The sequence below is a fragment of the Gavialis gangeticus genome, unplaced genomic scaffold (assembly GCF_001723915.1).
Source record: "Gavialis gangeticus isolate Ggan-Ray unplaced genomic scaffold, GavGan_comp1, whole genome shotgun sequence".
NCBI lineage: Eukaryota > Metazoa > Chordata > Crocodylia > Gavialidae > Gavialis > Gavialis gangeticus.
The window spans coordinates 60,735,040-60,736,834 of NW_017729030.1; the positions used below are offsets into that span (position 1 = coordinate 60,735,040).

Sequence of the window (1,795 nt, forward strand, 5' to 3'; positions counted from 1 at the left end):
TTTTTTAAAATTATTGATTCAAAGCAAGAGGGTAGTGGGTGGATATCTGAGCTTGTGCGGATCCAACTGGAAAACCAGCCTACTGCTGGTTGTGCTTTGCAAATGACATTGAGGGTCTGATTTAACACATGAAGTCAATGGGAGCTCTACCACTGACTTTACTGGGAATTGGATGGGCCTTATCACTTTAATATTAAGCCAATGATCTTGTGAGAATAATAATGGCATGATTATGGCCCAGCAGAAGCATCCTATGAGATATATTTGTTAGCATAGTTCTGGCAGATAGGATCGCTGAATGCACATTTGCTGCTTAGAAGGATATCACTTCTGTTAAACAATTCATAACCGGTGAAGTCCTCAGAAAAGAGAGACTAGCATGAGAAAATCATAAATTCAGAAGATACAGGAAGTTGTGGGCTAGATTTGCAGCTGATATAATGAAGCTTAGCTTTATTGGAGTCAGAAAAGCTACCTATTGTAGCTGGGGAATAGGGAATAGTGTCTGGAAGGCCTCTTTGTGAGGGGCAGGAGAGACAGAAATTATTTTACAACCTTAAAATAGAAGTTTAACCAAGGCAACTGACACTGGCAAATCTTTTTAGGAAGAGTATGTTATCTAGAGAAGTTGAGCAGCAGAGATACTAAATAAACTTTAACGAAAAATAAGTGAGAATTAATGACAGATATTTCAACTAAAACGTTAAACTGTTAAATAACTTATCCTATAAATAAGTAATATATATAATTTGAAAGGTATTTAATTACCTTTTTGTTCCACTTCTATTGTAGAGAGAGAAGTAAAGAGAGAAAGGAGAAAAGAGAATAGATTAATGGTACTGTATTGGCCAGGTACTTTTTTTTACCTCTTTCACATGAAAGGAAGTATACTTACTTACTGTCATTATTATTTTAAGTATTGCTATATTATGTGAACATTATATTTATATAAAATCCCTGCCTCTAATGCACATTGCATACAATATAGTCTATCTTAGCTTTATTAGAACCTTAAAAAGCACTCAGAATATCACCCAAACTTACTGAACTCAATCAAAGTCTTACCATTGGTTTTAATGGCCTCTGCATCAGGCCTACAGTGTCAATTAAGACAGCAATTAACTGAAACAGGATTGACCCAGATTTCCAGATAACATAAACTCTTCCAAGTAAGGAGTGTGCTGATGTCCACATCCCAAACCCGAGAAAATCATAAATGCATGTCTAACTTTCTTTAAAGAGGTATTCCCAGTTAGACTCATGGGCTTACTCACAAGAATAAAACCAAGCCTGTTCATAAATGTTTTTGTATGACCCAAGACTCAGCTTTAACAACTAAAATGGGAAAGGTTTAAATACTCAAATACTAGTATTTGCAACTAAAAAAAAAAGTACTTATTTATGAAGATTAGATTAACATATTAAAAATAGTAATGTACTACCCCCCATAACCAGTGACATACTTTTCTCCGGATCATTCACCAGGCACAATAGTGCTCTCTCCAGGGTTGGATCTCTTTTACAAGGATCATTTCCCTCAAAACTGGAATACATCCATTCAGTACACATGCAGCTAATGAAGGTATAGGGTGCCCGTACGTGAGTGGGGAGGCTGCTCTGACGTGCTGTAATTACAGCGTGTCGGAGCAGACTCGATTAACTGAGTCTGCTGGAGCGTAGTAATTACCATGCTCCAGCAGCCTCCTGCATCTCCTGTATCAGTGTCCCCATGCTTCAAAATGGCAGTGCGGGGCTCCTGAACGAAAGCTTGTTTGACAAGCTTTAGTTAAAGCAT

At 37.3% G+C, this 1,795-nt stretch overlaps 1 protein-coding gene across 12 annotated transcripts in view; it reads right to left on the minus strand.

Annotated features, from left to right (window-relative positions):
- ADGRL3 (adhesion G protein-coupled receptor L3) overlaps positions 1–1,795 on the minus strand; it is a 1,275,722-nt gene that overhangs the window by 473,840 nt on the left and 800,087 nt on the right. For 11 of the 12 annotated variants that reach the window (XM_019522289.1, XM_019522280.1, XM_019522288.1 and 8 more), the window contains one exon: positions 769–783. The exons of the other annotated variant lie outside the window; for it this stretch is intronic. In XM_019522289.1, the coding sequence (XP_019377834.1) occupies positions 769–783 (15 nt within the window). The remainder of the gene's footprint in view (positions 1–768; positions 784–1,795) is intronic. 12 annotated transcript variants of the gene reach the window in all.